Raw genomic sequence first — 13,171 nt, 5'->3', positions numbered from 1 at the left:
AATATTTCCACAGATTTGTGAAACAAAGGCAAGACCGTCCCATTATTTTCTTGCAACTAAAGGCTGCCTTAAGAACCGGGTATAGGTTGCTTGGTTGTCTATTCTGCTAGGGAATGTTGTGTAATTTAAGGAATCTTAAATTCTAGAAATGATACTTTTTCGAATCTAAAATTGATTTGTTGCTTATCTTTAATGTGAGATTTGCTTGAATTGTGATCTTTTGCTTAGTTTCACATGTTTCTTCTGCTTCCACCATCACTTCCCATATTTGTTTCCCCTCCTTTCATTTAAAAAAAATATATATTTTATTAAAGTTTTCAAACACAATTTTCCCCCCTTACAAATCAACAAAAACGGTAACATGATAACTGATTGATGACATGGTTTAAATAAAATAGTGAACTAACAACATAACACAAAATAGTTCTCTTCCCCCCCCCCCACCCCTTCACCCCCTCTAGAACAAAAACAATTTGCCCCCCCCCCCTTCCCTCCCTCCCTCCGCCCCCCCCCCCCCCCCTCCCCCTCTAGGCTGCTGCTGGCTATCTATTTTCCCCCTAACGTTCTGCTAGATAGTCGAGGAACGGTAACCACCGCCTGGAGAACCCCTGAGCCGATCCTCTCAGCGCAAACTTCATCCGCTCCAGTTTTATGAACCCTGCCATGTCGTTTATCCAGGCCTCCACGCTGGGGGGGTTTCGCTTCCTTCCACATGAGTAAAATCCTTCGCTGGGCTAAAAGGCCACAATATCGGCCTCTTTCGCCTCCTGCAGTCCTGGCTCATCCGCTACCCCAAATATAGCTAACCCCCAGCTTGGCTTGACCCGGACCTTCATCACCTTCGAGATCACTCCCGCCACTCCCCTCCAATACCCCTCCAGTGCCGGACACGACCAAAACGTGTGTGGTTCGCCGGGCTTCCCCCGCACCTCCCGCACTTGTCTTCCACTCCGAAGAACCTGCTCAACCTCGCTCCCATTATGTGTGCTTCCGTTATGTGTGCTCTATGTAGCACCTTAAATTGGACCAGGCTAAGACTGGCACACCTTTCCCCTCCTTTCATTAGGACCGCAACACTTTTTGCCATTTTATTTCTGATTCAGTTGCTCAAATTATCATCATTTTTATTCTGAAATATTCTGTGCTAAATCCAATTATGGTCTTGGATGACATTTGGACAGCAAACCAGCAGGAGTTGAAAGAATTTAAAAACCGAATGAGGGTATTGTTGGCTTGGCCAGCTTTTATTGCCCATTCATAGTTGCCATTAAGAAGGTGATGGTGAGCTGCCTTCTTGAATCCCTGCAATCCCCGAGTTGTAGGTACACCCACAGTGTTGTTAAGGAGGGAATGCGATGATTTTGACCCAGCGACAATGAAGGAATGGTGATATATTTCCAAGTCAGAATGGTGAGTGACTTGGAGGGGAATATCCAAGTGCTGTTGTTCCCAGGTATCTGCTGCTCTTGTCCTTCTAGATAGTAGTGGTTGTGGATTTGGAAAGTGCTGCCTGAGGAATCCTTAACGGGTTCCTGCAGTGCAACTTGTAGATGGTACACACACTCTAGAAGTAAGAATTCTGAATAATCTTCCTGGATGTGGGAGCAGAAAACACTCTGCTGAAACAGATGAATGGGTCAACAAATGGCCAGCTGCACATAGCCCATTCCTTCTGAGCAGTATTAAGAAGCCAAAGCAGAAGGCTGATGGAGCACTAGTTCGGCAGAGCAGTCTCTAGGCTAACCTCTGAAAAGAGATGGGCCCACAGTCAGCAGTAGGAATAGAATAGTATGAAATATTTTGTGACTCGCAAGCACAGGGCTAGAAATATGGAACAGGACAGATTAGTTCTGCTAAATATATGTACATTTTCAAAAATAAATATTTTAATTCGATTTTTAACATTTAAAGCATGCAACCCAACAAAGCAAAACAACAAAAGCGACCAACCCCTCCAACACCCCAACTAAATACCCTCTCTTCTCTTTTTCCCCCCCCCCCCCCCCCCCACAAGCAGCTGGCTGTAACCAGCTCTTTGAAATAGAGAATGAAGAAACACCACCTCTTGTGGAACCCCTCAAAATAAACTTGACCGTCTGCAAAAACAGGAACTCCATCAAATCCCCCAGCCACCCAAGGCACAGAGTGGAGAAGCTGACCTCCACCTCAACAGGACCCACCTGTGAGCAATCAGCGCAGCGAAGGCTAAAACATCTGCCAGCGCTCCTGTCTGCAGCATTGGCAAGCCTGACACCCGGAATATGGACCCCGGGGGACTGGCCTCCAGATCCACGTGCAAGATCCCTGACATGGTGCTAAAACCACCACCTCCAAAATCTGTCCAACTTCGGGCAGGAGCAGAATATGTGTACGTGATTGGCCAGACCCCTCCCACACTGCTCACAAATGTCCTTCATCCCCCCACCCTCTCAAATAACCGGCCCATCCTCGACTTCATCAAGCGCGCCCTAAGCACCACCATTAGCTGTATAAGCCCCAGCTTTGCACACGAGGTTGAGGCGTTCACTCTCCACAGCACCTCAAACCACAACCCCTCTTCCAGTGCTATCCCCAGCTCTTCCTCCACTTGGCCTCGACCCCCTCAAACGACACCCTATCACCCTCCAACATCTTCCCATAAATCACTGGGATGACCCCCACCCCCATATCACTAATAACAGCCCCTCCAACAACGAAGAAGGCGGCACCACCATATAAATTAGATAAACCTTCTTTGCAAAGTCGCGCATCTGCATATACTTAAAAGCCCCCCCCCCCCCGTGAATCTCAACCGTCTCCATCAGTTCCTCCAAACTTGCGAACTGCCCTTCAAGAAATAAAAACTTCAATTACATCCCCAAAACCTAGCATCCAATCTCGCCGGCTCAAACCCATGATTCCCTCGGATCTGCATCAACGTCGACCCGCCCCTAACCTAAAGTGCTACCGAAATTGCCTCCATATCTTCAATGTGGCCGCCACCACCACCGGACGCCACAAATACTTCCCTGAGGTGAATGGGAGCAGCGCCATTGCCAGTGCCTGCAACCCTGACCCCTTTACAAGAGTCTTCACCTTAACACAAAAAGCCTCCTGCTCCTTACCCCAACTCAACACCTTCTCAGCATTCGCCAACCAATAATACAACAGGTTTGGAAAGGCCAGACCCCCTGACTGCCGCCTTCTTTGAAGCACCATCTTCCTTATCCTTGCTATCTTACCTTACACTCCAACCCCCCCCCCCCCCCCCCCCCCCTAATCCGATTTGTCTCCTGGGGGCTCCGACCTATACAACTCTTTATTAAACTCCTCAAATGCCTTGTTCACCTGTTCTGGCGCCACAACCAATTCCCTTGACCCGAACAAACTCGCGTGCAGCCGCCCGCCAGAGCAGCTGGCATGCCAGCAAATGACTGGCCTTCTCCCCATATTCATACACTACCCCCTTTGCCTGCCTTAACTGCCGAACCGCATTCCCTGTGGACACCCCCTTTGCGTGCCTTAACTGCCGAACCGCATTCCCTGTGGACAGAGGGTCAAACCGTGCCTGCAGTTACTTTCTCCTCACCAGGGGTCTGGAGTGGGATCCTCCGCATACTTCCCATCCACCTCCAGAATTTCCTCCAGCTGCCGCTCCTCTCTTGCCTCCCTGTACAGCTGAGCATTAAACAAGATGTTCTTGTCCCTACCATTGCCTTCACCGCCTTCCACATAATTGGTGGCGAGACCACCTGTTCCTGTTGAGCCTCCCATAGTCATCGATCATCGTTCCAATCTTTATACACCAATCCGGATCTGTCAGCAGCCTCACATCCAACCTCCACGCTGGCCTCCGTACCGGCCCCTTCTCCAGGACCACATCCACCAAATGTTGAGCATGATCCAAGATAACAACCGCTGAGTATTCACTTTACTCACCCCCTGACAACAACTTCCCCATAATGAAGAAATTGATCCTTGAATACAGATTATGCAAAAACCTTGGCGAACATCTCTGCAAAATACTCCATTGGCTTCCGGCCCTCAGACAATCCCACGATCTGCAAATTCTGCCGTTGTGACCTGTTCTCCAGGTCCTCCACTCAGGAATGTGATGCCATTCTCTGCACTTATCTGATTGGGTGCAGGTCCAAAAATGCTGAAGAAGCTCAGCCCCATCCAGAATAAAGCAGCCCACTTGTTTTAAAATTAATTTAGAATACCCAATTATTTTTCCCAATTAAGGGGCAATTTAGTGTGGCCAATCCCCCTAACGTACACATCGTATTGGGTTGTGGGGGTGGGTCCCACAGACACGTGGAGAATGTGCAAACTCCACACGGACAGTGTCCCGGAGCCGAGATCCAACCCGGATCCTCGGCGGCGTGAGGCAGCAGTGCTAACCACATGCCGCCCTTAAAACAGCCCACTTGATTGGCACCTCATCTGTCACATTTCGCAATCTGTCCCTCCTGTTCAGTGTTACATAAAAATCAGCATATTGAATTTTGGTGCATCCATATAGGATGGAGTTTAATTGGAAATATTTCCATTACTGCATTATAGAATAGTAGTTTCCATGACAACATAATTGGTAGTTTCCTCTAGCCAGCCCACCATTGTTCACCATTCTGTAGCCTGTGATGTTGGATGGGGAAAGGAGTGGACTCTTCAATATTTTCCTCCCTTGGGGTCAATTAACCTTGAGCTTCATCATTTATACTCTAATATTAAGAATGGTTACTTGGGTGAGGTACGAAAGAAAATCTGTGAACCATACAGCAGGATGTGTTCGTACCTCCAAGAAAGAGGCTTGCTTTTAAATAAAGGATTGCTGTAACTTGGACTATTGCTATTTGCAGTGATGATGTACATTTAACAAGATTGTTTGAAGGGAAAAATGTTAAAGCTGCTGTTAACTAGTTCTGGTTTTCACTTGTTCCTTTTTTTTCCCTCTGGACAGGAGGTCAAGTTTAAGGAATGTCTCTGATCTTTTTGTGATGGGAGGAGCTCTAGTCCTAGAGTCTGCAGCTCTCCTTCATTGGCTAGAGAGAGGGGGTTATGGACCTCTTGGAATGACTGGGATATCAATGGGAGGCCATGTAAGTTTCACCATTTTATGAAGTTGCTGAACTCCATTTTCTTCAGGTAGGATATATCTGTTCATTTTTGAAGATTGAAAATGCTGCTATGCTAAGTGATTCTTAATTTTAGGCTTTGTATTTCTTTTACTGAAATTTATTATAGATTAGTTTATTAGTCATATAGTTACTAGAGGTCAATCCCTCCACCCCGGCCAATATTGCCAGACCGTCTTGTACTCAGCCTCTCCACTCTTGACCTATACACTCCGCTGTTAGATTTGGAGATTTTGCTATGGTGATCCTAGCACCCTTCTGTCTGTTTTGCCATTCCCTCATTGCTCCATTTTTCTCAGGTTACTTCCTCCTGGGCTTTAGCGCAGGATTCTCTGCTCACTTGGTTAGGCTTCAGCTGGCTTCCTGGCTTTACCCTCGGGCCAAAGTACCCTGCTTCTGAATATAGAAAAGACCAATTTAATATTCATTCTTCATTGCCACGCACTCTGGTCTTTTTTGAAATAACTTGATTGACAGGATTTTGTAAAACTATGAAACAGCATTTTGTACTGTACTATTTTTTTTAAAAAAAACCTTGTATTGCAGGTGTAAAGGATTTAGAACTTTTTACTGAAAGTTTCATCAGGCTGAAAGTGAGGAATTGTGGAATAGGATTGTTTGAAAAGGAATGAGGAGCGAAGGGGATAAAGGCAGATGAGGGTGGGATAGGTAGAGGACGACTAGACACAAGTGTACAGAAATGGTTAGACAGGGATGGACATTGGAGGGGTGGAGCAGAAATGCAATAGACAAAAAAAGGGATGATTATTGTATCAAATGTGAGCAGAACAAACATAAGCAGGACAAAGTTAGGAAGAGTGATATGGAGAACGAGAGTTAATTTATACTAGTAAATCGGTAAGAGTTAAAGAATTGTTATGATCTTGGCAAAGACTGGTGTAAAATTTCCCCGGTAGCACAGTGGTTAGCACTGTTGTTTCACAGCGCCAGGGATCTGGGTTCGATTCCTGGCTTGGGTCACCATCTGTGTGGAGCCTGCACGTTCTCCCCGTGTCTGCGTGGGTTTCCTCTGGGTGCTCCAGTTTCCTCCCACGAATCCCGAAAGACGTGCTGTTAGGTGAATTGGACATTCTGAATTCTCCCTCGGTGTACCCGAACAGGTGCCGTAGTGTAGCAACTAGGAGATTTTCACAGTAATTTAATTGGAGTATTAATGTAAGCCTACTTGTGACACTAATAAATATTATTATTATTAATTTCAAATCTGAAAACCTTGTGTTTGCTGAAAGAATTAAGTCACAAGGTTCACTATTTAAATAAAATAATTTTACTACATATAAAAATCAAAGAACATAACTATACTTTATCTTAAGTGGTTAGTTACATTAAAGATATTAAAAGTGTAATGAGCACGGTTAAACTCTAAACCGCACTTCTTAAATCAAATTTCCTCCTGTAAGCCCATTTGGCTTGTGCTCCAAAAGTTCAAGTCCGATACTCATCAGAAATTGGAAGACTAATCACTTGGTCTGAATACTGATTCAAAGATTTGAGATTTCTTAGACCTTCTGCTCGCTTCCGGTAAAGCAGTCCCTTCAAACCTCCTCCAACCATCCGACAGCAGTGTAGACTCCCAACTGAACACCAGCATAATTAACCTATTAATCGTAGCTACCTCTGGTTGGGTTCTGATGTTCCTTAACTGTTTGCATTCAGGAACTATTTCTAACTCACTAATAGAGACCTTCAGTTTTCAAGGTTTTTAACCCCTGTTGGCCAGTACATTTGAAAGAGATGTTTCCTGCGCGCACACAATCTACTACCCCTGCCATCCCTAGAATTAACTTTGTGTTGACTCCTTTTGTTTTTTATTGTTTTTCTCCTGGGCACTTTGGTAACGTGATAAGTTACTGAAGCAAATTGACTTTTACAACACATCATCTTCCAGATAAACCTAGTTCTTAAAGATACATGACCCCAACATACAACATGGGTTTTCCCCAAAAATATATAGACCATCACAGAATATATATTAAATATTAATCGGTATTATAGCACTACTTTTGAGCAAAATAAGCAAGTTTGAGTTTTAGCTTGCAAGAAATTTGACCTGTGGCTTCCAGAGAAAATTGCTTTCCATTAATTGTAGTGACAGACTAAATATTTTATTTACAGATGGCATCATTAGCTGCGAGTAACTGGCCCAAACCCATACCGCTGGTACCCTGTTTGTCTTGGTCTACAGCTTCAGGGGTGTTTACTACAGTAAGTAAATACTGTTGGCTTATTTGCTGTTTATGAAGAAATATTTAAACATTATGTGCAGGGACTGAGCGGGAGGTTTTCTAAACCTCCTCAAAAAATCCTGCTAGCTTTGAGTTTAATTGTTTCAATTAAACTTCTTGTTTTGTTATACTTGCACTATGGATTCTTTCTGCAGTCCTTTTTGAACATAGAATGGAAATCTTTGATAACTTTTGATATCTGGTTTCCAGTTTAAATTAGAAATATTAAGCCCTGAGCCAAGTCATTTTAAAAAAATAATCTGTAACAGCTCTCTGAACTTGGTAGGCTGTACACAATGAATTTTACATTAAATTGTCACTCGTCTGCTGCTTCCACCTTACCACCCCAATACCAGGGGGAGGAGGAAGAGGCACAATTTGTTTTGATATTGCTATTCATTCCTAAATGCTTATTGCCTTTATTTGAAACTGGTTTATGCATCTGGGATACATCTGCAGTTTCTTGCAGTATTCAATCAGGGGCTAATTGAGGCACACATAGTTGCCTCCTTACAAACCCCAATCTATTCTTATGCTGATTATTACAGACATGGGAGCGAGACAGACCTAAACTTCTTAATTATCCTACCTTGTGTCATAGTCAGTGTGGGTTAATTTGGGTAAGGCTGAGGTGTGTCCCAAACCCTACATGTTTGTGCGTGGTCAGTTTTTACAAAGTCACTAGCAGCAGACATTCAAGGATTTTTAAACCAGGAGCATTATTTATTCTCTCTTACTTCTTGGCTAAGTTTATTCCTACTTCATACGCAGCACATGCACACAAGAAAGGTGCAGTAAAATAAAGAAGTTTCACTTTTATGAATATTAAAACTTAATAGTCACGTGTTTGTAGGACTCCAGTGAGAGGGACATTTCCACTCGAGTGAAGTTCAGATGAGCCTAGGTAACTAAAGACAGGATTTTGTGTTTTTTCTTCGGGATAAGAAATCTGCAGCAAGTAGATAGAGTAAACCGCCTTAATAATGCTTATAGCCAGAAGACCAGTCTCCCTTTTACAAACAAATTTGGAATATTTTGGAAAAAGACTATCGAGAAGGCTTTGAAACTTTAAGCCTTATGGCTTGTTGTAGCCTGATTTCAGCAGTGATATTCCTTTTGATGTTGCTCATATGCTGCAAAATGCAAGTATGGGTTAGGGTTAGGGTTTCAAAACTTGTTTTGGTCATGTGACGATTGGCCATTGATACACTGGAAAACAATCGTCATTCAAGTGACACTATGGAAAACAATCGTCATTCAAGTTATCAAAGGAGTTTCTACCTCCTCTGGTCAAAAAACATTGACACTCTGCTCCTGGTGGCGACCATGGCGTAGTCGGTCACGTACTTGGTAGCTCCCACATGAGGTAGCGCTATTTGGCACTGTACACCTGCTTAAGCGATCGAACGGAAGGGAGAAAAGCAGCGAAATAGTGAGGGGTGCAAGGTCACGCTTTCAACCACGAGCGTGATTGAATGCATGATGGCGGCGGGCTCCGAGGCGGCACTTCCGGTGGAGTGGTCGACCAACCAACTTGCTGACTTTTTAACACCGTTTTAAAAAAAAAAGAGGACTGATACCTCGTAGGACCTTGCCAGGGTAACTGATCTGATTTGGAATCAGCGTGGGACGAGGCAGGGTGCCCACTCTTCCCATTACTCTTTGCCCTTCCGACCGAGCCATTGACTATGGCTCTTCGGACCTCTGGGAATGGAGTGGTGTTGAGCGGAGGAGTGACGCATGACCTCCTATTGTGTATATATCAAACCCAGTGGATGCTTCGGCAAGATAATGGGAATTCTGAGAATTTCGTACTTTCTCGGGATACAAACTCAATATGGCAAAAAGGGAGGTGTTTCCAATTAATACCAGGGAGCAGGAGGGAGGTCTGTGTAAGCTATCATTCTGGTTGGTGGGGTCGGATTTCCGATATTTGGGGATACATGTGGTACGAAGCTTGGCCCAGCTCCATAAGTTAAACTTGACGAGACCTGTGGAGGGGATGAGGGAGGACTTTAGGAGATGGGATATGCTGCCACTGTCCCTAACTGGGAGAATCAGACTGTAAAAATGCTGGTCTTGCTGAAATTCTTATTTGCATTTCAGAGTCTCCCACTTTTCTTGCCCAAGTCTTTCTTTAGGAAAGTGAATAAAATGATCCTAAGCTTTGTGAGGGAGGGGAAGACTCCTCGAACCAAGAGGGCATTCCTCGAGAGATATAGACAGAGGGGAGGCCTGGTGCTCCCAAATTTACAGAACTATTATTGGGTAGCAAACATGCCAGAGTTGCCTCTACCATTCTCGCTAAATAGATGCTCCTCTAATCCGGTGCTGGTCTTTGCACTGAGAGTATAGAACCAGTGTCGGCTGCACTTCAGGGTGGAGGGCATGTAAATGAGCGCACCGATCAGTAACGACCACGGATTTGTCCGACGAGGCGAGACGCTGGGTTTTGAGAGTGGGACCGGTTGGGGTGTTTTGAGGGCCTGTTTGTAGGGAGGGAAATTTGCAGTCTTGTCGGAGCGAATTGAAGTTTACCAAATGGAAATGGGTTCAGATACCTTCAGATCAGGGCCTTCCTGAGAAAGGAGGTGGGTTTGTTCCAGGTCTACAGGATAGGCTCCTATCTGGGGACAAGATTGGGAAAGACATGATCTCTAATATCTATGTGGAGCTGAGTAAAAAGGAGAAAGCACCAATGGAGGAAATTCGGCAAAAGTGGGAGGAGGAACAAGGGGGGACGATGCGGGAGCGGATTTGGAATGAGGCTCTACGCAGGATTAATGCTTCCTCGGCATGCGCAAGATTAAGCTTAATCCAATACAACGTGATGCACAGGGCGCATATGGCTAGGATGAGTCTATTCTTCCCAAGTAGATCAAAGCAGGCAGTGTGCTGGGATCCCGGCGAACCATACCCACATGTTCTGGGCAGGTCTGAGGCTGTTGGGGTTCTGGGGTTGGGGGTGGGGGGGTGGGGTTGGAGATTACCAAAGTACCGACAAAGGTTTTGGGAGTGGAGGTAACACCGAGGCTGTGGGTAACAATTTTTGGGTGGTCTGCTGGGGAAGGAAGCTGGCGCAGTGGTCTTTGACTCCCTGCTAACCTGGAGGAGGATCTTTCTGAGTTGGCGGGATTCAGAATCGCCAAGGGTAGGGACATGAGTGAATGTCCTGGCAGAATTCTCCCCCTAGAAAAAATTAAGTTTGCCATAGAGGATGGACAAGGGGTTCCCCATGAGGTGGAAGTTGTTCATCGACTTCTTTAAAGCTTAATAAAACGTCAGGAGGGGGGGCTTGAATTTTTTCTCTTGTTTTTTCTTGGGAAGAAGGGGGTCGAGGGTTGTATTGGATTTTTTAAAAAGGGTGTGATAGGAGGGATTGTATATTCTTGGTGTTTGATATGTTATTACATTGTTGACTCGAGTCTTTCTGTCTTTGTATATATCCAATGAAATACCTCCAATAAATTATCTTTCAAAAACAAACTATTAACATACAATGGAGACAGATGAGGGTCTTTAGCACATCCCTTGGGCATAATCAGTTTTTTGAGTTCTCCTTTGTTACTGGCTAGTCTGAAAGACAAAGTCTGAGGCCTTATTATCCTTGCTGGTTCTGGGTAAGTCCTGACAAAGGCAGATGTGATGTTCCACAAGAATGTGGCCAAATCACATTCATTGTAATTCACCTTTTAGAAACTTCCTTGAGCTTGGCCAACTTTCGGTGTCCCTTTTCAAAACAAAAATACAAATTTTAAAGAAATTATAATGCCATTGGGCCTGCACATCATGACACTGACACTCCTATCCAGTGTACCTCTTATTCCTCTGGCACATTCTTCTCCTCGGAGAACTTCATTTGTTCCATCCCTCTCCCCTCTCTTTTACAAACTCTCTGCCACCTACCCAAGCTCCTTGCTAAGTTGCTCACCAAATATACTTTTTCTACTTTCCTCCCTTAGCCTCTGCACTTGATGACTTGTCCCTAGTGATTTTAACCTTCACCGTGATTTAGTTTTCTCCCTATTTTGAGTTTCCTGTTTCCTGTCCTTTAATCTTTTCCACCACACAAACTCTCCCACCCATTCTCCAACTTCTTGGTCTTGTCATGTTGCATGGCTTCTCTCTTCCCATCAGTTGAATCACAGATTAGGCCACCTCTAATTTTTTTTCTGATATTCCTCATCACTCAACATGCCGCCCCCCCCCTTCCAACCCTGCTTCCTCTGAGTCAACCTCTGGAAAAAGATCTTTCCCAAGTCACTTACAACAGCAATTTCAGACTTCCAACTGTGCAGCCTTTGGGCGTCTTATATTTGCAGATGTCAACCTACTCAATAGCACTCTTGTCTCCACTTTTGATTCCCTTGTCCCCAGTAAAACATTTGCAGTCTCCCATCCAGGTGGTTCCCTGGTCCAGCCCCCATTTTTGCTGACTTGAACACAATTGGATGGGCCATTCATTGTCAGATCACCTGGCACCGCTACTGCTGCAAATGCTCACTATCCACAATGCATTTTCTTCTTTCATCATTTGTTTATCCTCTCATGGGATGTGGGCATCACTGGCTAGGCCAGCATTTTATTGCCCATCCCAAAATGCCCTTGAGAATGTGGTGATGGGCTGCCTTCTTGAATTACTGCAGTCCATGAACTGTAGATGCACCTACTGTGCTGCTAAGGAGTGAGTTCCAGAATTTTGAGCCAGCAACAGCATTATAGGAATGGTGATATAGTTGAAATTGAGGATGATGTGTAGCTTGGAGGGGAATCTGCAGTTGATGGTGTTCCTATGCATTTGCTCCCCTTGTCCTTCTGGGTGGTAGAGGTCAGAGGTTTTCAATGTGCTGTCAAAGGAACCTTGGTGAGTTGCTGCAGTGCATGTTCTAGATGGTACACACTGCTGCCACTGTTGGTAGTGGAGGGAGTGGATGTTGAAGGTGGTGGGAGAAGTGTCAGTCAAGCAGGCTGAGGTGTCCTGAATCATGTCAAGCTTCTCAAGTGTTGTTGGAGCTGCACTCATCCAGGCAAGTGGAAAATATGCCATCACACTCCTGACTTGCAAGTTGTAGATGGTGGACAGAATTGGAGAGTCAGTAGGTTAGTTATTCCCTGCAGAATTCCCAGCCTCTGACCTCCTCTTGTCGCCACATGTATTTATATGGCCAGGTTCAGTTTCTGGTCAATGGTCACCCCCCAGGATGGTGATGGTGGAGAATTCAATGATGGCAATGCCATTGAAATCAAAGAGGTGGTTGGATTCTCTCCTGTTGACGATAGCCATTTCCTGGCACTTGTCTGGCACAGATATGACCATATGAACAAGGAATAGTAGTAGATCATTCTGAGCCTGCCTCACCATTTAATAAGATTATGGCTGATCTGATAGTAACCTCCTATTTGCATTCTGTCTACCCCTGATAACCTCTCACTCCCTTACCAAAAATCTATTCAGCTCTGCCGTAAAAATATTCAAGACTCTGCTTCTACGACCATTTTCAGAAGAGACATCCAAAGACACGATCCTCTGAAAGAAAACAGCACCCGGAGGAAACCCACGCACACACGGGGAGAACGTGCAAACTCCACACAGACCGTAACCCAAGCCGGAATCGAACCTGGGACCCTGGGGCTGTGAAGCAATTGTGCTACCCACAATGCTACCGTGCTGCCCCCTCTTTGCCCACTCGCTCAACTAAATCTTTTTGTAGCCTTATTATGTCCTCTTCACAGCTTACTTTCCTACCTGTCCTTGTGTCAGCAGCAAATCTGGCAGCCATCCCTTCATACAAGTCATTTATATAATTT

At 45.0% G+C, this 13,171-nt stretch overlaps 1 protein-coding gene across 6 annotated transcripts in view; it reads left to right on the top strand.

Annotated features, from left to right (window-relative positions):
* The window catches only part of abhd18 (abhydrolase domain containing 18), a 118,563-nt gene that overhangs the window by 72,762 nt on the left and 32,630 nt on the right, over window positions 1-13,171 (top strand). For all 6 annotated transcript variants that reach the window (XM_072495668.1, XM_072495669.1, XM_072495672.1 and 3 more), the window contains 2 exons: window positions 4,943-5,081; window positions 7,254-7,343. In XM_072495668.1, coding sequence (XP_072351769.1) covers window positions 4,943-5,081; window positions 7,254-7,343 — 229 coding nt within the window. The remainder of the gene's footprint in view (window positions 1-4,942; window positions 5,082-7,253; window positions 7,344-13,171) is intronic.

The sequence above is a fragment of the Scyliorhinus torazame genome, chromosome 3 (genome assembly GCF_047496885.1).
Source record: "Scyliorhinus torazame isolate Kashiwa2021f chromosome 3, sScyTor2.1, whole genome shotgun sequence".
Lineage (NCBI taxonomy): Eukaryota > Metazoa > Chordata > Chondrichthyes > Carcharhiniformes > Scyliorhinidae > Scyliorhinus > Scyliorhinus torazame.
Note: the sequence above shows the minus strand (reverse complement) of the source record. Positions and strands in the feature narration are given on the sequence as shown.